The sequence below is a fragment of the Melozone crissalis genome, unplaced genomic scaffold (assembly GCF_028551555.1).
Source record: "Melozone crissalis strain CALT ecotype California unplaced genomic scaffold, PUWL_Pcris_2 ptg000016l_1, whole genome shotgun sequence".
NCBI lineage: Eukaryota > Metazoa > Chordata > Aves > Passeriformes > Passerellidae > Melozone > Melozone crissalis.
The window spans coordinates 43966340-43993566 of NW_026535794.1; the positions used below are offsets into that span (position 1 = coordinate 43966340).

Sequence of the window (27227 nt, forward strand, 5' to 3'; positions counted from 1 at the left end):
AAGATAAATGAAGAAAGGAATGAAGTCACCTAGCATTAGCTGCCATGAAAGGCTCATTTTCAGCAGGAGAGCTCTCCTGATATAGCTTTTTTGCAATAGCCACATTGGCAAAACAATTTACCATGGACGGAGTCAGAAGCAAGTAATCCTAAAATAATTTAGTGCGATTCTTTCAGATGGTGTAAGCTATATCAGTAATCATGCCAGTCACTCTGCTGTGCAATGTTATAAAAAAACCCAACAGAACCAACTAAACCAGTTTCCTAAGTAAGCCATTAACATGCCTCAGGGGAGAGAAGGCACTAACCAAACCTGGCATATTTCACTGAAAAATATTCTTTGAAACAAACCACATTATATTCTATTTGACAGCTTTAAAACTTTTTCCTCATTGTAAATGTTCTCCCCATGGATTAAATCTCCCAAAATAACCTATTTCCTAGGTGTTTCATGCTCATGACCACACACATGGCAGCCATGGCACCTTGCCAGACAGGATCTGCCTGTCTCCACCACTGGAAGTCCTTGAGGATCTGCTGGGAAAACCCAAAAATTTGCCAGACTGGTTTGGCAGCAGCTACTGACTGCTCTCCAAAACATCAACCCATCAGAGGTGCATATGGGGTGCCATATGCATCTTGTGAACCTATATCAGGAAGTGCAGCAGCTGCCAGAGGCAAGAGACACAAAGGAAGGAGAGGTAAGAGGCCTGCAATGCCCCTCTAAAGAAGATCCAGGAGGAGGCATTGAGAAGGCCATGTTGTGGGAACACAGCTGGAGATTCACTCTCTGAAGGAGGTGCTCCATGCTGGAGGAGGCACCTCTGTGTACACCCACAGGTAAGACCCATCCTGGAGCAGAGATGCCCCCGAAGGGTGTGTGTGAGTCCAGAGCAGAACTAAGAAAATGAGAGAAAAAAACCTCAAAGAGCAGCAAAAAAAATCACTATTTTCTGATCCTGACCTGTGTCACACAACACCTCATCAAAGGGACTGAGCACAACATGAAGCAAAGAGAGTGAAGACTATGAAGGAGGCAGGAGAGGTGTCAGAAGTGGAGTACAGGAGAGGGGCGGGAAAAACAGTTTCCCTAGGAGTTTTTTTTTTGTCCAATTTGTTTTTCAGTAGTTAAAAGTTTACTTTGATTGGCAATTCATTAAATTAAGTAAAATTCCCTGAGCTGAGACTATTCTGGCTGTGACACCTCCCAGCAGTAAGCTGGGGTGTTTCTCCAAACAAAATACTCACATGCAGCCACACAGGGGCACAGATGGTTAACTGGGCAATAAAGTACCATCACACAGGCACATATGTGGTGTATCACATCCTCCAGGAAACATCAGCTTGCTGATGAAATTTGACCCATGGAGTCTGACACATTTCTCTTCCATGTAGTCTGATGGTTTACAAGATCTGGTTAAGCTGTGTGTGACCAACAGCGCTCTGGGAATTGCACACTAAATTTCATAAAGTATTTTTAACTGAAAATAATGAACCTGCTCTTGTAAAGGTTGACAGACTTCCAGCTGGAGAAGCAGAACAATGTTCTGTTTGCTTCCCACAGCCATATCATAAGATTGTGTGGATGAGACATTACACAGTCAAAAGGTTAACAAAATTCCAGCAAAACTTGCTAAGATAGGAACTTTCAAAATACTATGAAAAACTCGTAATTCACTACATTGAATGAGTTAGGAAATAACTTCCATGCTTGACAGACACCTGGTATGTCCCCAGGTCCAGAAATAATGATCATTAATCAGTTTTTAATTACTCTGTTGAGACAAAAAAATTTCCACACAGTGTTTTTTTGGTGTGGGTTCAGTTTTCTCCTATTCAAGTCAACTTGCTCTTTAGAACTGCTGGACAGAAGCCAAAGCAAGTAAATAAGGTCCATATTTCATGGTTATCATCCAGTTCGAGGCCAGCAGGGACTATTAACTCATTTTCTCCCATCTTCTGTTTATCACAGTGATTTAATTTTTGCCAGAACACTGCCCTAACAAGCCTAATAATTTTAGTTGTACTACAGCATTTGTGTTTTCACAAGACTAAACTACTTTGTGCTCCTCAAAGAACAGAAGGGAGGTCCAGAACACCACAGGGATGGGTGAGATGAAGTATGCTCAGATCATCCCAGCAGGCAAACCATATGAAGTTATTTAGGGAACAAAACTCTCTCCTGGTTCTATTCAGCCAGATGAGTGGGGAACTCCCTTCCAACCCCAGACCAAGACCAAGTTTACTGTATGCATTTAAACGAATCAATTCCCAGCCAAGCACAAAGGAAGACATCTAAGAAATCAAACTCCCTGGGTGCTCAGGAAACTACCTCAGAGTCTACTGTCTCTTTTGCAGCTGAAGGCAGGAAAAAGTCCCCCAAACAATCAAGCCAGAAGAAAACCATCTGGCAAATCACACATTAAGGAAAAAAATCCTTCTGAATCTCATGAGGCAACAGAGCAGATATACCCAAAGCAGCGTATTTTATTATAGCCTTAATGCAGAGCTGCAAAAGTCACAAGCCTACCAGGTTCAGTGCAGACAAGACTGAACTCCCAAGCAAGCCAGCATTGAGGAAGATGAAAGAGAGGTAATACATTGATTTTCAAATTTCAAGATACATATGGGGCTATGGCAATCCAGTCCTTAGTCGCATCACAACACATCTAAAACTAATCTCATCAAACTTTTTTTTTCCTGAGAAGCTGGAAGAAGCCCGAGGGAAAAGAAAGATGAGGCTCCTTTATGTGTCAAAGCAGGTACAAATTAATTTCTGAAGGTTCTAGTCATTCAACTAAAAGTATTCAAGCAGCAGAAGTTACTTGCTGCCATCCAAGTACCCTAAAAGTAGTAAGTATTATGGCTTTTTTACAAGTCATACATTATTTGTTGCCATTTTCTTAAAAGAAGCATTTGTCAGAAACAGTGCAAATTGTCAAATAAACAATTTAAATACATTTCTCAATGAAGGGCTGTTCTGGTGGCTTAGCAGGATGCTTTTAGAGAGAATTAGTCACTTTAGATATTTCTAAATAACAGGAAAACAAAAGCATGTTTAAGACTGACTTACTGTTATAGATGACTTTCCTGCTGTGTTGCCATGTTTGAGTAAGGACTTGGAGAGCTTCCTCTGAGAAACAATCTGCAGGAAAACAAAAACAAAGGGAAAAATAATTAGAATCTGTAGTAAATACATGGTTTGTTGTGATTTCAGTTTTATGTTGCTTTCTTTTTCTTTTTTCCTTTTGTATCAAAGTACTTTCTCAATCCATGATCAGAGTTAACACAGTAAGACCACAACCAACAAGAAAGGTCCCCAGGAAGTGTGCATAGCACAGGATGCAATGGAAGGACAAAAAAGCATTTGGGGTCAAGCAGAATGGGAAGAACACAATTCACTGCATTGAACCGAATAGTGAGAAACACAGAGATTTTCCTCAAGTATTGCAGTGATGGTCACAGGGGACAGAAGCAAGGTTTAACTGGACTTAAAAGACAATAAGAAGGGAGCTGTAAACAGCAAATCTGTCAGAGATACCTCCAAAACTCAACTCATTAATTTTTATTGGAAACTGAAGTCCATTTACAAGGAGAAGGAATTAATTTTATCTCAACATGTCCGTAGCTCTAAATTCAGGGCAGAAGTAAGCAAGGTGTCCCACATTTCAGTTCCAAAATTGTCTCCTTGGCTTACCACATACCAAATCTCCCCTAGAATTCAGCATTATAAATGAACTTGCACATTAACCAAATTGTAAATATTCTATAAATAAATGGCATCAGAGAAACAATGACAAAAGATTTTATTTGCCATATCAATACTAACAAGCATTCCCTTATGATTTTGAAACATTTAAAACCAGACCAGAAAAAGTATTAGAAAAGGAAGCAACCTTACAATAATTTAGAACTGCTAAGCTACAGTGATGTTCCAATGTATTAGTCACCAGTAAAGTTAATGCTATATTAATTTATTTATTGTTTGAAGTGGAAACTTCAAAATGTAGACAGATGTAAAGGTAATCCAAACCATTGCTTAGAAGTCACAGCATTATTTGTAATCTGAAAAAAAAACTGTAGTACAGTTGTGCTGTGCAGATACTGAGCAAAAGGTTGCGTCCTAAGAAAAACCTTAACCTCTTGAATGTGGCTTTTATCCTAGAAGCAGTCCTTTCCACCTTCCCACATCCAACAGTACTTGGATAACTTCATCCAAACAGCTGATCTAAATGATCCATGAATAGACATCTTTGTCAAATATGCCAAAATATTACATGCAAAAGAAAGGCAGTCACCAAGTGAAAAGGAGAGTTCCAGACTCTTCATGTGAGTCTTGGGCATCATACAAACTTCAGCAATAAACCACAGCAGTAGGTAATGGCCAGAGCTGAAATGCTCTGAGTAATGCAAAGTTGCAGCCAGGCAAAAAATGTGCTGTGAGACAGGAGTGAGTAGGATGCACATTTTAGCCTAACATCAGTGGGAGGAAACATGTTTGTCCTGCCCATCAATTTGCTAAATTGAACAGAGAATCAAAGCTGCCCCTCAGATTATCCTCAGGTACAGTTGTCATAGAAGCAGCAAGACAGAAGCAAGTTTTAAACAGGCTTTAAATGTGAGATGGGAGAACCACCAAATGACAGGAAAGCACATCTGGAATCACTCTGACCAGCTTCTTGTTCCTATTGCAGCTATACCTGACAGGGGTATATCTAATCAGTTCTTAAAGAACTTAAAGGCAAACACTCTCCTCTGAAAATTTATTGTATTCATTATCCTTATGTAAATATATTTTCCTAACAGCTAATCTGATTCTCTGCAGTTTAAGTCCATTATTTCTATCAAATGCACCATGAATAGGTAAAACAATCCTTTTCCCTTTTTCAGGCAATCCTTGTATCTGAAGACTTATTACCAACTCCCTACAGTCTTCTTTACTACATAACCGGAGTGTGTCCTGTCTTTCCTTCTTGACAAAATTTCCTAGCTCTCAAACCATTCTCTGCACTCTCTGACGAGCCTTCATGGACTGGGTCATAAATACTCTTAAAATAATGCTCAAAATCGGGCATAATAACCCTGGTCCTTCCCATGAGAAGCAAGAAGAGCTTCTCTTGCAAGGCTGATACACTCCAGAATTACATTTGCCTTATTTTAAGAACATCATGATACTGTTAACTAATGTTCATAATAGGACCATTTCAGTTTTGCAGCTGGCTATTACTTAAATGAATAATTTAGCACTCCTTTTTGGATTCCATAATGCTCTCTGTTGCCAACATCTCACTCAATTTTCCAAACTAACTTTTGGATTTCAGCTATAGTGTTGGTCAGTGGCAACAACAGACAGGACTAAAAGTAAGATGACAATATTACTAGCAGCTCTTTTTCTTCCCTAGAATCTTGGAAATACTGTTTGCAGAGATCTTTTAAGTCATCCCTAAATTTATCTTCTTGCCAGCTAAATAGGTTCAAGTACGAATCATTGCACTCCTGTGAGGTGCAATTCAAAAAATCATGTTTGAGATTCTCAGATAGGAGGTAATACAGGAATATGACAGATTATTCTTAATATATAATTAAACTATGGGATCTGTACTGGCCAGACAATGAATTATGGCAGCTGAGGAGCAGAGCCCATTTATCTCCATGGTCAAAGAAGGATGCTCAGGCAACTTTGTAAAATACATTAAGCTAAGAAACCTTTTCAGACTTCTTACATATACATAGCCATGGTATGAGATAGAGTTTGGGTGGGAACCTGTCCTAGAGTAGCCTCTTTAGAAACAGCAGGACTTTCCTCCTGAGCTACCCAAACTTTTCCAGCTCCCTTTGCTGCTTTTTCAAGTGTCACAGCTTTCACAGGGCATTGCACAGCTCGGGAGCTCCTGTGCAGGTGGCAGATAGCTCAAAGTTCCAGAAAGGATAATTTATTCTGACGTGCTCATTAGTAGGCTGCATTAATGACACTCGCTCTCTAAGCCAGAAGCATTGCTCTGACACAGTAAGCACTCTGCATATGTAAATATGTGTATTTGGGTGCAAGTGTTTACCAGTTGTTAATTAAGTGGCCACTAAAACCAATCCTCCATCTGGCAACAATGTGCCAACATCGTTGCTTCAAACTGTAGTTGTAATTGCAATAACCATAAAGGAGTCTGTTTTCCATAGCAGTAATTTGATTCTTTTGTTCATGCACTGTACGAAATGGGTCTCACTGATTTAAAGAATCACTTCTGTGGAACCTGCCATCAATTACCTATCATATTTTTGTTAATGTCTCAATGCAAGTCTTCTTCTGAACATTATTATACAAAGCATTTGCTGACCTGATTTTCAGACAGCAAGTCCTAAACAATGATAACTTCAGGGACTAGCAAGCATTAGTCTTAGTTCAGAGTTGCAGAGGCAGCTGAGCTGGCAAAATGTCTTACAAGAAGGTAATTGACTACAGGTCTTTCATTTGTCAGGAGTCTTTGGCTTGACTCCGGCTTCAAAACCTTGAAACTTAGAACTTCTGCTTCAGAGAAAAAAAAAAAGGGTTTTTCCAAAACTGATGTGAAGAAGTGCAGAAAGTAAATATCTCTCTTCCTTCTAGAACACAAATAATAGAACCCAGTTCAGCCCTAGAAAACCTCATTACAATTCAAGAACATGTATTTTCACAACATTTTATTAGAAACATGACCTACCAGTCAGCAAATGGATGTAGAAAACAGTCCTTGTTCATGCTGGAAAAGAGTTAATTTTCTTAGTAGCTGGTACAGTGCTGTGTTTCAGATTTAGTATGAGAATAATGTTAACACACTGATGCTGTGGTTGTTGCTAAGTAGTGCTTACTCCATATCAAGAATTTTCAGTTTCCCAGGCTCTGCCAGAGAGGAGGTGCACAAAAAGCCAGGGAAGATAGCCAGGATGGCTGACCTGAACTAGCCAAAAAGATATTTCATACCACAGACTGCCATGTTCAGTATAAAAACTGGGGAGAGTTGCCTCAGAGCTGCTGATTGCTGCTAAGGGATGGGCTGGCATCAGTCAGCAGGTGGAAAGTGATTGTACTATGCATCAATTCTTTCTCTTGGGTTTTATTTTATTCTTTCTCTCTCCTTTTCATGACAGCTGTTGTTATAATAATAATAATAAAATTTTATTTTGTTTTAATTATTAAACTGTTTTTATCTCAAGAATGAAGTTAACCTTTTCTTTCTGATTCTCCTCCCCACAGTGGCAGCACAGGGCAAAGGGGATGTAAGCAAGCAGCTGCATGGTGCTTTAGTTGCCAGCTGGGGTTAAACAACAACAATCCTTTTTAGTGCTCAGTGTAGGGGGCTCGTACAAGGGCCACACCTCAGAGCTATAAAAGGTGAGACTTAGAGAAGTGAAGTCAAGTTCATTTTCAGCTACATACAAACTACTACCCAGTTGTGGCCTAAGAGCACCATATGTCCAATAAAAACATCATACTAATATGTTTGCATGAGGTGGAAAAAAGGATGTAAAAGCCACTGCTCTGTTTCTGAGAGGGAGCATATGAGCATGAAGTTATTCCTTTTTATCAGACATGCAGTCATCTCAACAGAACATCATCTCTGGTAGATTTCTGGTCTGAAGTGATAAGGGATGTCAGCCCTGTGGTAAGATGGGAGTGAGAAATTTTCTTGAAGATGATCTTAATTTTCCTTATTACATATAAGCTCTTACAGGTTAAGGACAGATGCTCAATATTGTAGAGAAATCTGAACTTACATCTCCATTTAATACTATTTCCAATTTAAAATAGCTAAAAGAGGCCTTGCACTTTTTTTTCTTCATTATTTTAAAAGTATGAACAGATGCAAGACTCTGGATAAAAGCACCAAGGCTCTGACACCAGCTGTGTACTGAGCATTGCTCAGCAATCACTCAGAGACAAGGACTCTGATGAAGGTTTCCTCTCTCCTGTGCCTGAGTCGTGACTAATCAGTACTGTGTAACATGAGCTGTGAAATATAATGACTTGTTTTACCTGGCTTATTTAAGCAACTTTTAAAATGTCTTTCTCTAGGTGGTCCTTTTTCAACCAAGTATAGGGATTACTTTCAATAATATCATGCAGAATCCCAATGGTCATAAATAGAACCAACACCAAGTTTTCAATATGGCTTTTTAACCAAGTTATTTCAACAGCATTGATTCAGCTTTGCAAGGTGCCACCCTGACCCAGAGGTTAAGTGTCCTAAATTCTTTATTTGGATTGTCCTCTTCTGCACATTGGACTTTCTTACAGGAACCCCAAATTTAGTTATTTACACAGAGAGATTAAGCACAAATTTCCCTCAATCACAACAGTACACAGCTTGAAGAAGTCTTTGTATCTCTTCCTTGCTTGCTGGGATAGCCAGAGAAATAACTTTTATTTCCTAGCACCTCTGTGTTAACTCTTCTCCCAGGTGTTATTTCTGCTACATGTACTTTCATAGTTACTCAACTTTCTTCTAGGCAACCTAACTCTTTTTCAGGACTGCAAAGAGCACCTAGTCACAGTTTAGTAGCATTTTTCCCTTTATCCAAATGCCTTTTTCACAGACTGAATCTTCATGATCAAATATATTTAAGTGCAGAGCCCTTGGTAGTAAACACACTTCAAACCTGGAGAAGGAATTTCCCACCAAACAGCAATGGTACATATAGAGTCTGTTTCCACCATCTGCTAGAACCATGTTGATATATCAAGGAAAGAAAAGCAGCAATTATACTCTTTCAAAAATACATCTCAAGTCTTGCACCAACCCTTGTGTTGTGGCTTAACCCCAGCCAGCAGCCAAGGCCCACACAGTCACTGCTACACTCCACCCCAGTGAGGTACAAGAGAGAATCAGAAAAGTGATAAAAACTCATAGGTTGGGACAATAGCAGTTTAATAGGTAACTATTAAAACTAGAAACTGCTATCTTGTCAAGTTTGAGTGGGGATTTTAACATATACATTCAAACTAACTTGACTTTATTCACAAAATCCTTTTAATCCTCAATGCACAGCAAAAGAAGGATCCTGTGGGACATAACCATATCAAAAGTATTTGCCAGTTATGCTACAGCCTCTCTTAAGCTCTTCCCTTCTAGTATAAATTTTTACCCCTTAAAGCACATTTTTCACTGCTACAAAGTGTCCCAAATGAAGGACAGCAATACTTTCATGATATTGCTGTAAGTGGAATGATGCAACCAGAGTGACTAGACAAACAATTGAAGATTTAACACTTGTAAAAAATATTCTGAAGGTTTTAAATTAAAACATTAGTCCATGCAAGTCAGATACTGTAAGCCTGTAAACATCCCCAAATACAATGTCAGACCTTGATGGCATTTCACCTGTATAGGTGAATAATGCATGATCATTTTAAGCACAGGCTGCAGAAGTATCTCTGCCTCACAATGTAAAAACTCTCTCCTTCACGCATTCCTCTTCAGCCTGGCTTGTGACAAAGCAAGGTTTATACAACTCTGATGTGCTTGTGTTTATCTTGCCATCTATCTCCCAGCTGTTTTTGAACCCACCAAATAGTTTTCATGAAGAGTGGCACACAATTGCAGATGCACCAAGCATGCTACATTTCAACACGAAGAGAGACCAGACATTATGTAAATATCAGAGACTGTATTCCACTCTCGTGGAAAAAAAAGTTTTGGGGAATGGGTCACAGATAATGAGAAATTCCTTCAAGTGATCAAGTCCAGATATATAGGTCCACAGAGAAGAAAGTTTCATTCTGTCTAACTGCTCACGGAATTCTTGCTCCTTCATAGAGCCAGTTTCAGTGCTATAATCATCCTCTCTGTACATATGAGTCCTTCTGTACCATGCTCATCACTCTTCAAGATTTCTTTTGTTTGCTATAGTATTGTTCAGCTCAGAGTCTATTTACAGCTGAATTATACCTCTCCCTGTCTTTGTTAAAGATCTGTACCTGAAAATAGTCAATCAAAACAGAACACAGAAAAAGAGATATGTCTATCACAAGAGGCATAATGTTATTACAGGAAATATCTTATCAATAGCTTAAAAGGTCTTTGAATTTAATTAGTGTGTAGAGTAGCAGCCCATTTAGAACTAGTCACAATAATATCTCATTATAATAGCAAACTAAATTTAAATTACTCTTCTAAAGACTGCTACAGTAATTCATACAAAAAGATAAACCATGTGAAAACAAAGCAGTACAAACTGTATAAGAAATTCTATTAACTATGGCAAGATTAATCTAGAAAATCTTACAGCTTCAGAGATCATGCTGCAATGGCAAACCAAGAGTTTCCTGGGGATAACAGAGGTTCTGAAATGGTTAGGCAAAGTTAGGGAGAGTGTTGCATTCATTATTTGCTTCTGCTCTGAGTCAGCGCTGGTAGAAAATGACATTCACGTCTAATAAAGTACATTATTCATCCCACTAATGAATTGAGCAACTTCATTTGGAGGAGATCAAAGGCCAAGTATTTAAAGGTACCTAGATACCTAAGGAGGCCCACAGACATCTAATGAGATTTAGGAATTCAAACACCTTGAAAAAAGCTGGTCATATGTCTTTTGCACCACAGAAGCAGTCAACAGTCTATTAAATAAATATTCTCATGCAAAATGTTTCAGTTTAATTACTTCAGGTGCAATCATGACTCTTTTAGCCTTTCTCTAATTCAAGAGCAAGGGAATTTGTGATGGCTGAAATTGAACTAATAATCAGTCAGCTTTTTCAAGTGTATAATCTGCTAATGGCATATACTATGAAAAACACATGAGAAACAATTATATTCATTACTGATAAGGAAGATTTTCAATCCAATTTGTACACAAATGTGTGTACGGGTAATATTAAATCTCAGAATAATCCTTGAAAATGTTCTTGACACAAAAAGATTTACATCTCAGCAGCTTTCTTCTGCTACTAGTTGAGCAAATAAGGGAGTAACAGCATTTTAACAGTTTTAAAAATGGAAAGAAATTAAACAAGGGATAAGATCCCAAATTTGAAAACAGCAAAGACCAGCCACAGTAAGTAATGGAAGAAAAGCCACAAAGGTTATTCCCACAAAATATGTCACAGAGAACAACCCAACCCACAGAGCTGGGGGGGTTCGCATTTAAGAAAAAAAAACTCTACTGGTTTCCATAATTTAATGGTGTTGCATGCACAGTTGAGCAGTAATTGAGACTGTCTTGGAAATGTTTTTTTTTAGTTTTCATCAGAAAATGGTTATTCACTGAAATAGTTGTTGTGAGCTCTTAAAGAACAGACTAAAATTTCTGGGTGAAACTTCAGAAAAAAAAGTCTTTCTTGGCCACCCCCCTGATAATTACCATGTGGTTAAGAAATCAGCTTTGGTTATTAGAAAGTTTGAGCCCTTACTGCACTATATGATGCAATTTCAATGTTCTACAAAATTTGTGGAATATAAAGCTGAATTATTCCTATAAGAGAGCTTTACAAGCTCATGACATATGAAGGCACTAACCTATAAGCAGAAGAGGACCTGGATTTGGGGTTTTGCTGTCTGTACTAGTTTCATTTTCCTACAGCAGCCCTCACAGGTCTGTGTTGTGCATTGGTACCTGGAAAGGTGTGGATAACACACCAGGGTGACTGCTGAGCAGGGTGGGCTGTCTCTCAACATTTCCTCCCCTCATCAAGGACCTGAGGGTGGTAAGATCCTGGGAGGCCAGCTCACCTAAAAAAACCAAATTCCATACCATGCACTCCAGCCAAGATCAAACCACCACACAATCCCAGTTGAATACCGTGAAAAACACACTGTTAAATTTCTGACTGTCCTTTTCAATCTAGTATTTTTCCCTGTTGCTTTTTTTCACGTACATAAAACCCTAACCCATTAACCAAAAATAAATCTATCTCCTGACACTCAAAACAATTACAGATTTTGTGAGCAACCAAAAAGCGACAGAAGTACAAAACCCTCAGGTACTAGGTGAGGATTGAGTTGGAAATTATTAGTCTGGGTGACAGGAGTGCCTCAACACTTTACCTAGGCACAGGGAAGTGGAAAGAGAAAAACAAAGAGGAAAGAAGGAAGAATCTACTCTCCAAAGTTATAGACATCTGTAAAACCATGACAGAGCATGAACTGATTCATAGCATTTAAAGCACCTGTAAGAAAGCAAGAGGTCACCCTTATAGAGTGGTGGCCCAAGATGGCAATTAAAATATTACTGGTTGTGATTTCACTGCTTATCACTAGAAAGCTGTGGATGGGTGCCCTTGCTTGCCAGCGCCTATGCAAAGAACAGCAACTATTTAGGGTGAACTGAAGAGTTAGAGGATTAGTGGGCAGATGCACAGCCTGATGGAGCATCCCAAGCCATTTCTGCTGAAGCAGAAAGCACAATGCCAAACCACTGCTCAACCCCAACACTCCCACTCCAAACAATGAGAGTTGCCATTTACAGCAGCAGCTCAAGAAGGCTGATATTACTGCCTTCCTCCCTAAGCAAGACCAGCTAAAACTAAGCCATACTTGCTCTGGTTATTTTTACTTCGCAAATTCAGGCTTTCTTTTGCCACCTGAAGGCTACCAAAAGTAATTGCATATAGGAGTGAGGGTTCACTATGCCTCTGCTTACACACAGGAAGCCATCACTGCTGTGAGGGTGCCAAACACTGGGACAAAGCCCAGAGATGCTGTGATAACTTCATCCTTGGAGACATTCAAGACTGGTCTGGAGAAGCCCCTGAACAATCTGCTCTTATCTGTTTTGAGCAGCAGATTGAACTGGAGACCCCAGGAATCCCTCCTCACTTAAATTACCTTATGATATGAAAAGCATACCCTCCCAAATGTCTATGCCACTTCCTTGTATGGTAATTCAAGTAAACCTAACTAAGGATTTGCTCGAGAGACACCACCCAGAGCAAAGCATCCAGTTTTGGGTCTCCAGAGGAGGGCCATGAAGAGGGGGTCAGAGGGGTGGAACATTTCTCCTTGTGGAGACAGGCTGAGACAGTCGGGGTTGTTCAGCCTGGAGAAGAGAAGGTTCTGGGGAGAACCTACAGCACCTTCCTCTACCTAAAGGGGGCTACAAGAGAGCTGCAGAGGGACTTTTTACAAGGGCATGGAGTGACAGGACAAGGGCTGATGCCTTTAAACTGAAACATTTAGACTAGATATTAGGAAGGAATTTCACTATGAGGGTAGTGAGGCACTAAACAGGTTGCCCAGAGGTTGCTGGAAGTGTTCAATGCCAGGCTGGATGAGACTTGGATCAACCTGGTCTAGTAGAAGGCGTCCCTGCCCATGGCATGGGAATTGGAATTAGATGTTCTTTAAGGACACCTCCAAACAAACCCTGCTGGGATCCTGTGAATCTAATTTCACAAACATGCTCCCAATTAAGAATAATCATTGTGAAGTTACAAGCAAAACATGCTACAGTTTCCTTGATTAAATAACTACCATATGACTGTAGAACTGGTATTATTAGATATTAGTTGTATACATTTAATTAGAAATTGAACAAAAATTTTTAAAATAATAGCATATTTTTAAAAATTACAGTTTTTAGTTATGCACATTAACCTACCATTTAACAATGTCACTATTTAAACAGTACAACACAAGCTGCTTGGAGTATGGTACATTCTCTCAATGTGAAGTTCCTTGAAAAACTCTGTTTTATAAACTATGTGCAATTGCAGACCATATTTTAAGACTATGCTGCTAACTGAGATAAATTTGTTTGCACTCTCAACTTTCCTGCCTTCTCTAACATTTTAGGGTTTGTTTGATTTGGTTATCATTCTGACTGTAGAGAACATATTTGTTGATATTCTGCCAATCTGCACATTACCAGGACACTCAAGAAGCTGGGAAACTGGAATGTAGAAAGAGCCTTTCTCAGTACAAGGAACAGACTTTTAGTTCTTAAAAACACACACCAAAAATCCCTCCTAAATACCTCATACCAAGCCTGCTCCTGTCAAACCCTTCAAAAGACAATCTGCTATTGTTCTGTCTGGAAGGGAAACTTTTAAGTGTGATGGACAAAACAAATCACTTTGAGGAAATGTTTCTATTTAGCGTGTTGACATTTATGTATCTACACTCATCAGGTATCTACCCACAACCATTTGTTCTACCATGTTCAAATGTTGTGGCATAAGAAATTCCTGTTGATTAATCTGCTCTTCACATCCAGGTATGACTGACTGCATGCCAGGATGTTGCTAACCACAGTATTTACCAGCAGAGGCACAGAATTGACTTGTCCTGGCAAGAGCAGTATAAATAAATCTTGCAGAAAATCCAGTGGGATGTCTCCAGACAGTATATGGCTCAGATCTAACAGCCTACAAGTCACTGCCCTCATCACTCTCATGGAACACAAATTTATTAGAGCATTTGGAAGGAGATTATTGAAACCTTCCAAAGGAATGCATTTTTTGTCATTCACATCTAGGACCCCAAATTTGTGACAAGCCTGTACCTATTGGGTAGGCTACATATAATAAGACTGAGATCAGAATAAAGCTAAAATGCACTCCTCTTTGTGAATCTGTATAATCATGCTATTGACTTTCTCAGCATTTGTTTTTCATACTAATTTTGATTTTGATAGAAGAGTTACATGATTTGGGTAAACATGCAGGTTTGCCACACATCTAAGTGATGATCTACAAACAGGTACAGGTAGCACTGAATCTTAGAGATCAACTATTACCTAGAAGAGAGCAATAAAAGTTGGCACTTCTATGTGGGAAGGGCATCAGTCTTTCAGACTATGCCTAAAAATCTACAGCCTTCCTGGATATCTCCTGGACCAGTAAGTCCTACTTGCACTGGGAAAGTGAGTTGGGAGGCTGACACACACTCTTACAAAAAATTCTGTTTTATTCAGGCATTAAAATTATGTAGACAACAAATTAATGTCAAAACTGTTTCAAGAAAAGCTGTGCGTCTATTATCATAATTCAAAGAATGCTGTAATTACACCATACAGCTAAACAAGAGTGTAAGCTCCATGTGTACAGCCTGTGCTGTAGGTTTGTCAACTTTGGAGTCTTCAAAAAGTCTTAACTTGGATGACAATTCCAGTGCTACTATTCTGGAATTTCCTAAATCAGTTTTAAATTCTATAAAGGCAAAAAACTAGAAAAGGGGGAGGAAGGAACACCACCAAAAAAAGGACTAAATATGAGATCAGAGTCCTCCAAGCTACATTACTGTGAACAGAATTCATACTGTTATTTTTTCTTGGTTACCATTGAAATTATGCTGCAAACAACCCAGCTGTGTGCTATTTATAGCCATCAAATCATTATAAAGACGTTTATGCTACAGGCAGCAGCAGTGACATTTTTCCCCCCTACTTTTTCAAGCCAATTAAGCAAGAAGAATATTATAATAACATTTTGCTTTGTTTCTCATTCCCCTTGGTGTTATAGGATAGCTTATTTTCATTGCTCAAGACCACAAGAAATCTGTCAAAAGGAACAGTGCACTGTAAATATCCTAAATACCAACATCTTTATTTTGAGCTTCCAATTTAGTAAATGCATAGATTTCATATTATTTCTCTTGCTAAGAGGACTTTTCCTCATCCAGCATGCTTGGCCTAATAGCTGTGGGAAGAAAATCAAAGTGATTCCTGTGGGGTGGGGTTGAGTGAGGAGCAACAAAAGGTGAGAAAACAGGGAACCAAAGCTTTGCAGCATTTTCCTTGACACGCTGTCCTGTTCATAATACAAACTTATGTGGAAGCACTGCAAAGGAAAATCTGAACAAAAGCACTTCCTGCTCTTGGCACACAGCATGGAGAACAAATTTACATTCAGCTTAGGGAAATTTGGCATTGCCATTAGGGACAGAGCAGAAACCTGTGCTATGAAACCCTGCATGACAAAAACTGCCAGTCTGAAATAAACAGTTATGCCTGGAACACTGCAGTGTGCCACCAGTCAGCAGTATGGGAATTCACCACAGAGTTGGCTATGATGACATCTAGATATTGATCTTGTGGGTAGGACTCATCACCCTTAAATTTAGTAATCAAAAAAGTTAAGTATCTCCCTTAAGCCAGCTGTCTAGACTCTCTTGACAATAGATAAGGAAGGACAGGTATCTCCTGAAGACAATTTATCCTAATCTAGGATAGATGTCTCAGGCAAAATGAATCAATGGTTGGAACTGTCTGTTTCTCTCCATTGAACTTAAGATGGAAATCAGAAGACTAACTTAGTCTAGACACCTAACTTTTGGATGACTGAGAGTCAGGGAGATGAATCCAACCCTATCTCTCTATTTGCCACATCACCAGGCACTAGCCTATGTGAATAAAATATATTTCTAAGTGTTTCTTGGACTTTGAACTTGCTTTAAACCCCATGCAATGTTAGGAACAATAACTTCCTTCAAAATCAGTCTATTTTCCAATGCTCAATGAGCATGGCCTTTTAGTGTCCAAGGCCAATCACTGATCTTCCATTTTCTATAAGAACTGGCTGACTTGAAGCTGTACTACAGCAGTAAAGCAAACCAGCAGAAGTTCTCAATTATCCCATTCAAAGCACCAGTTAAGAATTTTGCCACAAATCTCACCTATCAGTCACTCAACAAAGAACATATTCCACATATATACGAAAAACAAGCAACAAGGGGGAAAATAGCACTGGCACTTACTTGTCCAAGCGTGCACTCCATGCCACCAAGGAAATCTGCTTCCTTCAGCCCATTGTGATTGCTGCTAATGTCATGGACCTCAAACCGCAATCGCTGCACCTCTTCAAAATAGAAGTCCACCGTGAACAGCTTGGAGAAGACGGGATTTATGCAGGTTCGGATCACTTCTGTCCTGTCCACCTGTCACATCGAAAAGAGGTCACATGAGTGGCTTCTCTTTCTACCAGTGATGGACGGCCATGAGCTCCTCAAACACATTTTGCTCATTGTCCTGGATTGCCAAGCAATTTGTTTTCTATTTGCCATCTGTATGGCAGTTGTCTTCTGTTAAGTGGGCAGTTTTCCTTATCTCTTCCACACCCACTGCTTCCTCTGGGGGGTGACATCTTCTCATAACAGGCTATTGAATGTCACTGCATGACTGATAAGAACTATAACATCCCATTATGAGATGCTCCACCCAGAGGGAGGAGCCAAGCATTCCTACCCAGATGTAATCTTGAGATTCTGGAACACCAGTGTGGTTTCTCCACTGGATTTCCCAGAGGAACAGCTGCCTCTTCCACTGGATCTTCAGAGGAAGACTACACTTTTCTACAGGATCCCTGCTCCAACAGAACCACACCTGACACTCCAGGAGAACTGCAACCACAATTCCAACTGGACGGTAGCAGCACCCTGACCAACAGGGTGCCAGGTTGGGTTCTGACTCTGTGAGTGTTGTTTTGGTCTACTGCATTGTTTATTTTATCTTTTTATTTTCTTCCCTAATAAAGAACTGTTATTCCTGCCCCCATATTTTTACCTGAGAGCCCTTAAATTTCAAATTTCTATCAATTCAGAAGGAGGGGGTTTACATTTTCCATTTCAGGGGAGGCTCCTGCCTTTCTTAGAAGACACCTGTCTTTCCAAACCAAGACACTCATTTACCAGGACTGACAGCTGGGACTGTGGCCATGGACAGTCCTGTTTGTACTGTCAGCAGCAGCTGCCCTTTCTGTGCTGGGCTGACCACAAGCACAAGACCACCTTCCCTTGCCTCTCCTTTCCAGCAAGTCTTTAGCAGAATAACTGGGAAATAAACTATAGAATAACTACAGAATTTACACTTCCAGCAGTACCCATCCATCACTACAAAACAGCAGCAGAGTGATACCGTTTCATCAAACTAAATAGAAAAGAGTGTAACACTGTCAGTAATTACTCATTTCAGATAATTTGCTTGATTAAGGAGTGGAGAACTGGATCCAAAGCAGCAGCATTTCTTAAAAATACATAAATTTTTCCATCCTCCTAAGTTGCATCACAAGAATCTGATGGGTTATACACTGTTTATTCCTACCTCTGAGTCTTAAAACTTCTAAAGAAACATCATTAAATCTATATTACTATTTCTTTAAAAAAAAGTGCTCATAGATTACTTTCTAGTTCTCTTAAGATGTAGTACTTGGCCTTCCTATTTTTGAAATAGGCGTTTGTTATTTTTCATTATGATGCATCATTGATGACAACATAAGCAATGAAGCAATTTCCTTTTTTCCACTCTCTTTGCCCTGGCACAGAAAAAAAACTTAATAATTCTGTAAGATTAAAGGAACTGATCCTGAAATGAAGTTGGACTTGGGCACATCAGTGACTAGATAGGAGGTGGCTGGTATGCTGTGGAACAGACAAATTAAATTGCTCAGAGGAAGAGTGATGAGATCCTTTGTCTGATTCCTGATCAGGAACATCTGTTGTGTAAAAAATGACAGCTGCTTGCTTCCCTTTTCAGAGTTTATAATGCATTAGCCTTTCTAGTAGTTATCGGCAAGGATACAGAGTCAAGAAAATCAAAAGCAGGTTAAAAAATGAACAGTTCCTGGTAGAACAGATTTATTTTAGTGCTCATCAAAGGTGTCAGATTGACAGCTCTGACAGCCAAAATCCTTTAGCTAATCACCAAACAGATGCTACCACTCTTGGAATAGATGCATACCAGTGTTACCATTGCTGCCTCCTCACACAGCTGTGTCAATGTGCTCTGACTATGCCAGGATGAGACCATCACAAAGAGGAAAGCAACCTTACTTACATAACCATTCTTAATAAATTTGCATAGACTACCTGAAAATTATGGGTTTGACATCTGTCATGCAGAGAATAACAAGAATAATATAAGGTTGGAAAGGATACCAGCCACCTTAATTCAGATGCTAGTCTAGCTCAAATTTTTTTTATCTCCACTAGCAATCAGTATGACATCAAATCACTATTACTGCTACAAGGAGAAATATTTCTTAGGTTGGATAAAGATGACTAATTAGTTCACTGAGACATTTCTGAGACCTCTTCTAAGTGAAAAGTGATCTGATTCACTTCAGAACAGTGGTCATCTCATGAACTAGTGCTTCAGCAGACCAAATAAACAAAAATTTAAATGAATGGTTTGAAATATTTTTCACAGCCACAGCAATCTCCTAAACACATTCCTTGTGTAAAGATTGTTAATTCAATGGCATCATTTTAATTGCTTCATTGATCCAATAGATCTCAGGCAGTAACTGAAGTTTCTGTTATTGTTTCACCTCATCTCTTCCTTTCTGCTGGAAAGGGCTCTCCACTGTGAAATACATCAAGATTTACACTTGCACTCAACACAGGTTAAATATGTGGCTGCTCAAGGGATTAAAGTGCCTGAAAATGGAGGCACAGTTCTTCACACAGGGACATTAAGAATTTCAATCTCACACAGAGATAAGACATTGCTTGCTTTTTCCAGCCTGTGATTGACTGACATCCTTCCCTTGACACACACCGCACTGAAATATAGTTCATTTTACTGAATTTCCCCAGCCTTCCCACATTATTGAGTCAATACATCAAGCCAGCATGTCAGAGCATGGGATTACATGAGAAAAATCTGTATGAAAGAAGCAATGCCAACAGCTCCACAAGCAATACAAAATTCTTTGGGCCTCCCTCAGCCATCAGCTATAGCATTAACCCCTATCAGTCTACCTAGATTCCAGTCTGCTTTGTCAGCATATTCCACAGTTACCCTACTCCTTGGCCAGACAGTTGGGAAGAGTCCCCAGCATGGGAAGCCCGGCTCCATTCCCTGGTTTTGATTACTGTGCAGCAGGGCTGAGCACTGAGAACCAGCTGCAGTGACTCGTGATGAAGAAGCACTGGCAAACAGAACAGCTCAAAAAATTCCCCAACTCTGACGGAACATCCTGGTTAGGAGATGCTGCATAAACACAAGATATAATGTCCACTTGATTCCTGCCAATTTTTAAAGGCTGTCCTTTCTTCAGTATTCTTGCTCTCATATTGAATCATAAAGCTTTAACACTCTCTTTAGAAATGTTGGATGAGCATTAAACCTTAATGAAAACTGGTGAAAATACTATTGCCAAGTGCTATGTCATGCTGATAACCATCAAAAAGTTCATGATATACAGGGCTGCAGACACTTACAAAAAAAAAACAAAAGAAAAAAAAAAAAAAAACCTGACCTGGTTTTGACCACAAGTTACCCTAATACCTGACGGACCTGTTTCATTTAGATCAAAATATGGTGTCATCCTTCATGCTAACCCAAACATACAGGTTCATAGCAGTCTGACAAGATGTCATCCTCAAGCCATATGTCCTTAATCCTGCTGTCACCCAAATGCACTTCCAGCACTTTCACTTATATGGATGATGAAGGCTCAAATACTTAATTGCACAGTTTAGCTTTGCCCAGCCTCATTAACTGAGTACTCAGGAAGTTACAATTTCTCAGCATAAATGTTTTCCAAAACATAATGAAGAACACTAAATCTCCATTACTTTTGGGGAAGACAGCTTTAAAGTACAAAACAGTGAGTGGAACTTACACTTTTGGTCTTGTTAAAGAAAACTCTAATCCTGACGAGATGCAGATTTTTCAACAGGACATGGACAGGGGTCATGCCCACAACTTCAGGATTTGCTGATGCCTGACATATGAGCCATCTGTTATTTTAGGACTTTGCTAGAACAAGGAATTTCTCCAACTCATTGAAGCAGAACAAATTTTCAAAAGAAACAATTGACAGCTACATGCACCTTTGGGCTGTGTCAAGAGGTAAAACTGACCTTAAAAAGAGCAGCATTCATCTGACACCATGATCCGAACATCTGCTTCATGGTGCAGCTTCATCTGCACTTTCCCTTCAAGGACAATTTCAACAGAGAAAAGGACTTGCATCTTCACCTCCTGGGAGGGACTCACACTGCTTTCCCTCTTCATCTCTTTAGGTCCTTGTCACTTCACAGAAGGTAGCACCCTGCTGAGTAGCCAGGATTACTTGGCAGGCCCATCTGGATGCAGCCACCCTGTGAGCTTCCCCTTGGGGAACTATGAATGACATACAAACACCAAAGTTGGCATCCACAGTGCAAAGTGCCACCTCAACAGCAGGAATGAAAATATAGGAAAGAAAATGGGCCTTCTGAATCCTCCTGTCAAACTTGCAGGGAGTTGGAAGCTGAGTTTGAAAGCTGCTTTCTCTCTGTACTGTGGACATGCATGGATAGCTGTCAGAAATGTTTGCCTGTTTCCCTCTTTGCCCACCATCACTGCTGAAGAACTTCAAAACTGTCTTTGCAGTCAGATAGCATCAAATTAAAGAAGGCACAAAGGACAGATGAACAAATACTAAAATTCAGGCTTCTTATGGTGTTCATATCTTTTGTCTGTGATCTGCTGAAAAGCAGTGAGTTTTGCAGAACTGTGATAAATATGGTATCTTCACTGAGGAAGCAGTTCTTTATCCTAGAAAAAAATAATCACTGACAAAGAAGTAATTCAATGGCTGAAGTATCAACTAAGGATCTCCACTCCATCTTCCATCATTAGTTGAGAAGTAAAGCCAAGGGAAAAGATCTAGCCCAAGGGGGATTTTTTTATCTTCTATCAAAATTAGATGAAGTTTAGGCTATTGCATATACAAGGATGAACAAAGATTACATAGAAGCTTAGTGTCACCTGGTATCTAGAGCTTTCAAGTGATTATAAGAACAACTTTCTCATTATGTCCTTGGGAATCAGGAAAATGGGGAATTGTCTACAGGACCTAAAGCTCTGCACCTCAAGGCCATGCTTGAGTATTTAGCACAGATCAGTGACATGGAGAACTCCATGTCCCACATAGATAACTGGTACCTATCTGCTCTCCATTGTATTTCTAGCAGACATGCAACTAGCACAAAAGAAACACATTTTCACCAGTTGTTTCTCAGCATCTTTGAGGTGAAGAGCAGCCAAGGGCCATGAAGAACTCACTGTGTTCTCACCAAAAGGACAATTTTGGGGGGACAATTTTAATCAGGCTCATGAAATGGTATAGCTGCCTCATGAACTAAGGAAGATCTTTGGTCTACAAAATGATAGTCCGAAAATTTATACAGGTGCTGTAGTTCCTTCAGTGTTTGTTGCAAAAACTTAGTTGAAGAGGCATAAAAATGAAAATTCCATTAAGTAGAGAATACATGTACCACCAGAATGTGGTTTTTGGGGTTGTTACATTTTTAGCAATTTCTTAGTCCAACGAATTGACCCATTGTTCCTTATACATTTTGGAGGCCAACAAGGGAAAACCAACAGGCTTTATTTTCTGTAGAAGTCATTATAAAATGCTGATTAAATCTAGTAGAATCACATTTGTCAGCTGAGCTGACAAAAAGTACAGAGGTGAAGGGGTAGCATTATTTTTAGGTCATCTGAGTCTAAACAAGACTGAAAATTTCCATGATACAGTACCTTACATGAAAATTTGATACCAAGCAGAAAGCAATTTACACTTTGCTTGCTGGTTTCCAAGTAAGTTATTAATATATTTTTTATTATTCACAGTGCTTTCAGAGCACCACAATTCTATCCCACAAATGATAAGTTATTGCAAAGGTCACCATAATTTATAGCCCTTGTTTTCAGTTTAATTGATGATTGAAAACAGTGGAAAGAAATTAGTAGATCCTTAATTCTTTTCAGGCTGTAGAGCTCAGGGCTGAGCAAAATCTTCTCAATGTCAGCAGAAACCTTTTGCCACAGGCTGGCTTGAAGAGGACCATTTAATGTGAATGGTCTTAAAATTATTTGCAATTAATTTCTTTTATTTGTGTATCTATATAAATATTAGATGGCTTATAACCCTCTAAGTCACAGCCATGAAGACCTGCTTTTCAGCACTTGAAACTAATATTTAGAAACAGCCCAGACAACTGAAATTACAGGAAAACCAGGATTGTAATTTCTTAATTGAAAAGTTCTTCATTAAGAAAGCCCATTTCTCTGCTAACAGCCACTGACCAGCCTCTGGTTGATTACTTTTATTTGCTCTGTTACTTCTCATTGCTCTGAAGCAGGAAGCAGACAATTTATTATATGCACTATGTAAAAATTCTGTGAGAAGTTAACGGATGGAGTTGCCTTACATGTTCATAGCTTACAAAAGAAGAGAGAAATGAGATTGTTGATAGGTACTTGCACGTGGTTTGTCTCATTCCCTCAGAAACAACATTAACAATTCTCTAAGTCACTGCACAGTCAGTGCTAAAGTTATCAATGCAGTGCTCACAGTTCAAATAAAAAAGCAAGTTTGGACTAAATTTCTCCCTGAAGTTCTTTATGAACCTCAAGAATTGGAAATGAAAATAGATTTCTGTATGGTATTTAGTCTTCCGAGGTCAAAACAAAATAAAGATAGAATAATAGATGGAACTTGAGGGCCTATACTGAACCCTGTCAGACTTGAAGCCTGTGCAGGTTTCAGAGTCTCATCTGAGCAACTCCAAGCTCTCACAGCTAGAAAACAGTGAAAAGACCCTGTGGGTGCAATACAGGTTAATTCTAGTGCCAGGCAAATTGTGGTGACATTGTTAAGGAGGAGAATGGGGAGTTTCATGGGATTGGAAAGAGTGCTGCTCAATCCCCAGTATGATGAAAGCAGGACCTAAATTGGTTGAGAGCCCTTGTGCCAAGGGACTCACTGGTTTTCTGGAACAAAAGAGATCTCTGAGGAAGCTACAACAGTCCCCTTTGGTTTTCAGACCATGTGCAGTTGTTGTCAGTGATTTCCTTGGTAAGCCTAAGCTTTCTAGGCTGCATAAAAATCCTGGAAGGTGCATGGGTTTCCCTCCCACTCATTATCCTTTTGGAAAGCTCAAATACAAGAGAAAAAAAGCAAGAGCTCTGCTAGTGCATTAATTCACAGTCACACTGTTCCTCACTGAACTAGCTACCTGATTTTAGTTCACTCTCCTCTGGAAAGAAACCTTTTCATTTCATTCAAAATAGTTCTGGGGATTAGAGATCACCAAGTCTTCTCAGCTTAATGTCATGAAACCCAAATATTTTGGTGCAGAGTGATAATTTTTAGTCACTGTATGGACTGCTATAAAAGCAAACAGATTAAAATTTTTATCTTGTTGGACTTTAATGTAATTCCCTTGGATTTTTAACTGTTTTCCTGGCAACATGGCTACTGGGACTCCAGCTGCATCACAGGGTGTGAGTTATAGCTGTTGTGTGCCTTAAGTAAAGAGATGATCAGGCATATTACAGGAAAAGAGTGTGCAAACATGAACTTGGGTTAAACAAGAAGTCGGGTTGAACAGAGGTTTGACAAAAATTTTGCCTAGAAAGGTTTGAAAATAAGCCAGCTGCTCCTCCTGGACACCAGACTCTGTGTGCTCTGATTTAGACCAGAAACACAAACTTTCATCCCTCACACCAGTGGGGACCATCTGAGCCACCAGGCCACTGGTACTTTCACATGGCTCCCTCTGCATTCTGTTCTCTACACAGTATAAAATATTCTCTCAGAGAAACACATTGCAAACATGTCCCACCACAGAACTTTAACTTTCCTGGCTAAGAACACCTTAAAATGCCACATTCATTTTCTTGACACACGAATGTAGTGCCACCACACAGGAGAGACAGCAATGTCGGCCAGGCCCCAACAGCACCAGCGTCACCACAGGGTGTGTGAGGGCAGGAAAGGACACCGGGACAGCAGGGGTCATGCTGGGCTGGGCTACCAGTGAATGGTCTTAAAATTATTTGTAATTAATTCCTTTTATTTGTGTATCTATATAAGTATTAGATAGCTTGTAAACCTATAAGTCAGTGACACACACACAGACACAGCAGTGACTGAGCCCTGGCCCAGCCTGGCCTCTGGGGCTCTCTCTGTCTTGGCTCAGCTGCCGGCACCGCTCTGACTCTGCTCCACCTGATGGAGCTACAGCGGGAAGCACCAATGGAAGAAGGGCTGGTGAATTTGTGGCCTTGCCAGTCCAGGCTCAGGGATGCTGGGGAAAACATGGGAGTCAACTTTAATTTGCCTCCTGTGAATTTAGGTTTGACATAAAGTGTGGAATAACAAAGAACTACAGCCCTGACATTTCAAATGAAGAAAAACAAATGCTGCCACTTCTCTGAGACCAACTGCAGAACTTCCATGGGGAAAAATTGTAAAACATGAAGCTTTTTCCCATCTAATGACATTGAGCTATAAAGAACAATGCTGCTGCACTGTGAATGTTCAAGCCAGTTTTGAAAAGCCAGCTGCAGAACATCTCAGTGAACCTGAGAAGCACAGTGTCTCTTTACAGTACATCATTAATGTAGCCTAAATTAAATTCTTTCCAATGAACAATGATTAACTGGACTGAAAAGTGAGAGGACCACGATAAGGTAGAGAGATAGCACTGTCTTTTCCATAAGATATTTTACATTATCTTACATTAAACATGGGAGCAGTTGTAATTCTGATTTTTTTGTGTAACATTTTGAGTCCTGCTAGAGATAAGAAGGACAAGTTTGAAGAGAGAATGTCAAATCAGGTATGCATAATAGATTTGAGTAATTTCTTGACAGGCAGTGGAAACTCCTGCAAAGCAGTACAAGGATTTAATCTCATGGATTTAGCCTCCAAGATAGGCTCCCCCCAGGGGTTAAGGGGTCTCAGTATTTTGGCCCCCACTGTCACAGTAGAGAGTAGTGCTCATGCCACCGCAGAGAGCCCTTTTTTCCATACTCCTGCTTAAGCCATGAAGGTTTCTTCAGAATTGGCAATGAGCTTTCACTCAGAGGTGACCTAACACAATACCCTCTTGGATACTGAAAAGTTTAGGCTTACATTTCCACATAACTAGTTCCTCTTATAGTCTTTTATAAAAAGCTTGAGCATCTGCACGTACAGTCTCCTAGTGAGGAAGCCCAGCAAACTCCTTGACTCCCTCTGCACAAGGCCAGCAGCTGCAGGAGCTGATATTCTGGAGGTCACACCTTCCAGAGTGACCATGGCCACGCACCAAGCTGAGTTCTGCAGCAGGGAGCAATAAGACGGCTGCACCCTTGCCTGCACCAGATTACCTCCTGCAAGGTCATTTAACAGAGACAAGCAATGATTATACCAGAGCCCTTTATCTTATTCTGGTTCTGATTTCTGAGCCTTAACAATCACATAAAATTAACTACAGAATTTTTGGGATGAAAGAGTGCATTTTCTGAGGTACTCAACACATCCTGACCTGGCCATAAGTAACACAGAAGGACCTAACAGAAATCACACAGTGGCAGGAGATACCCATGTGCTGTGCTCCCTGCATATTTAACAAGTGCTCAGCAAACAGCACAAGTGCATAATGACCTGCATCAGCTTATGGGATAAGGTACCATAACTCATCAGATGTGATTACACTGGCACAAGAAAAAAGAGAATTAATTTTTTCACTGAACACTCTTGAATACTATCTCTAAGCTGAGCCCTGAAGCCTCAATGCTAGATCTTTCTTTACTTGATATCCCAGATACAGCCCAGACATTCAAAAACTATGATGAGTGCCATTTACTATTCCACAACCTTCATTTGGTGTTAAGAGCTTAATCAGTCTTAATTTACATGTCACTGAGGACACAGGCTTTCTGTAGAGGACAAAACTGGTCCTTCAAAGTAGTAACAAAAATACTCACATATTTTACCATTTAGCTCCACTTCTAACTTGCCACAAATTGCTAGCAAGCAGTTTAGTGCCTGGCAGCTGTCTGAAGTCAGAGCACTATGCAGCCATTTGGAAGTTCTTCAGCCATATATTCTCACAATTTCCCTCCCAGGTTAGAAAGTGAGCCTTGGGAATACAGGTTTTCATTGAAGCAGTTTTAATTTCATTGTTATTTGATTGCTCTTTTTTAATCTGTTTCTATGGAGAAACACAGTTTTGTTGATTATTTCTGTCCAAGAAGGGAGAGTTTTTTATGTTTCAAATACTTGGCTGCTTTTCCCCTTACAGATGATATTTTAATGTCTCCCGATAAGCTAATTTTTAAGTTCTTTACTATAAAATGAAATTGTTTTCAATATTATTTTCATTCACAATACAACAGATGACCTTGCCTGCATGACAGTAAGAAAAAGCACAAAAAATGGAGTATGATTTAAAATTTGCTAAGCACCTGATAGTTGATTTTTTCAAATGCCATTGCTTGGGAATCCTCAGTTCATGAACAGAATACTGTACTCACATAATTAGATTCTGATATATC

General features: G+C 39.7%; 1 protein-coding gene across 2 annotated transcripts in view; it reads right to left on the reverse strand.

The window, feature by feature from the left end:
- CPNE4 (copine 4) overlaps positions 1-27227 on the reverse strand; it is a 228598-nt gene that overhangs the window by 95281 nt on the left and 106090 nt on the right. For both annotated transcript variants that reach the window (XM_054273332.1, XM_054273331.1), the window contains 2 exons: positions 16664-16843; positions 3073-3144 (listed from right to left, as the gene is read on the reverse strand). In XM_054273332.1, the coding sequence (XP_054129307.1) occupies positions 3073-3144; positions 16664-16843 (252 nt within the window). The remainder of the gene's footprint in view (positions 1-3072; positions 3145-16663; positions 16844-27227) is intronic.